The sequence below is a fragment of the Eimeria tenella genome, genomic scaffold (assembly GCF_000499545.2).
Source record: "Eimeria tenella Houghton genomic scaffold, Eth_scaff2660, whole genome shotgun sequence".
Lineage (NCBI taxonomy): Eukaryota > Apicomplexa > Conoidasida > Eucoccidiorida > Eimeriidae > Eimeria > Eimeria tenella.
In genome coordinates, this window is record NW_013542537.1 from 1,658 (window position 1) to 2,370 (window position 713).

The window sequence follows — 713 nt, forward strand, 5'->3', positions numbered from 1 at the left end:
CTGCGGCGGAGACACAGGGGGCCTTTCAGTTCGCTCGCTGGCCAGGGGACTCAAAGCCATTGACGATTTGGTTCGGCAATGGGTAAGTCTGCTGCTGCTGCTGCTGCTGCTGCTGCTGCTGTGATCCTGGTGTCGTTGCTGGCTTTGCTGCTGCTGTTGTTGCTGCTGCTGCTTCCTGCCTAGCTGCTGCTGCTCACCTGTCTGCTGCTGCTGCTCGTCTTGTTAGCTGGGTGCGTTGCTGCTGAAGGCTGCTGCTGTTGCTGCTACTTTGCGAGGAGCAGCAGCAGTTTACTGCTTGTTTGCGTTCCTGCTGCTGCTGTTGCTGCTGCAGCTCTCCCTGCCTTCGTCAGACACGTCGGCCGTGTACTCCGCAGTGCAGCAGCAGCTGCTTCAGCTGCTGACGCAGCAGCCTTCTGACCTTGCTGCTGCTGCAGCAGCGGGCTCCGCGCCTCACTGCAGCAGCAGCAGCAGCAGCGCTGACGCTGAGCGCGAAGGCGAGCTGGAGGACGATCTGCTGCAGCAGCAGCAGCAGCAGCAGCGGGGCTACATGCAGCGCATGAGCCCGGCTTTGTGTCTGGGCTGCACTGCATTTGAAGACACGAGCGGGTCTTGTGCTGCAGACGGCGAGTTGGGCCCCACAGCAGGAGCAGCAGCAGCAGCAGCAGCAGCAGCAGCAGGGCCTCACGAGTTTCCGCATATGATAAGAGCCGCCA

The 713-nt window shown here is 61.7% G+C and overlaps 1 protein-coding gene across 1 annotated transcript in view; it reads left to right on the plus strand.

Moving 5' to 3' along the window:
- Window positions 1–687, plus strand: part of ETH_00037130 (uncharacterized protein) — a gene marked incomplete at both ends in the record, with an annotated part of 1,438 nt that extends 751 nt beyond the window's left edge. Inside the window, 2 exons of the mRNA XM_013375304.1 lie at window positions 1–82; window positions 332–687. Of these exons, the coding sequence (XP_013230758.1) occupies window positions 1–82; window positions 332–687 (438 nt within the window). The remainder of the gene's footprint in view (window positions 83–331) is intronic.
- Window positions 688–713: the final 26 nt, after the last annotated feature.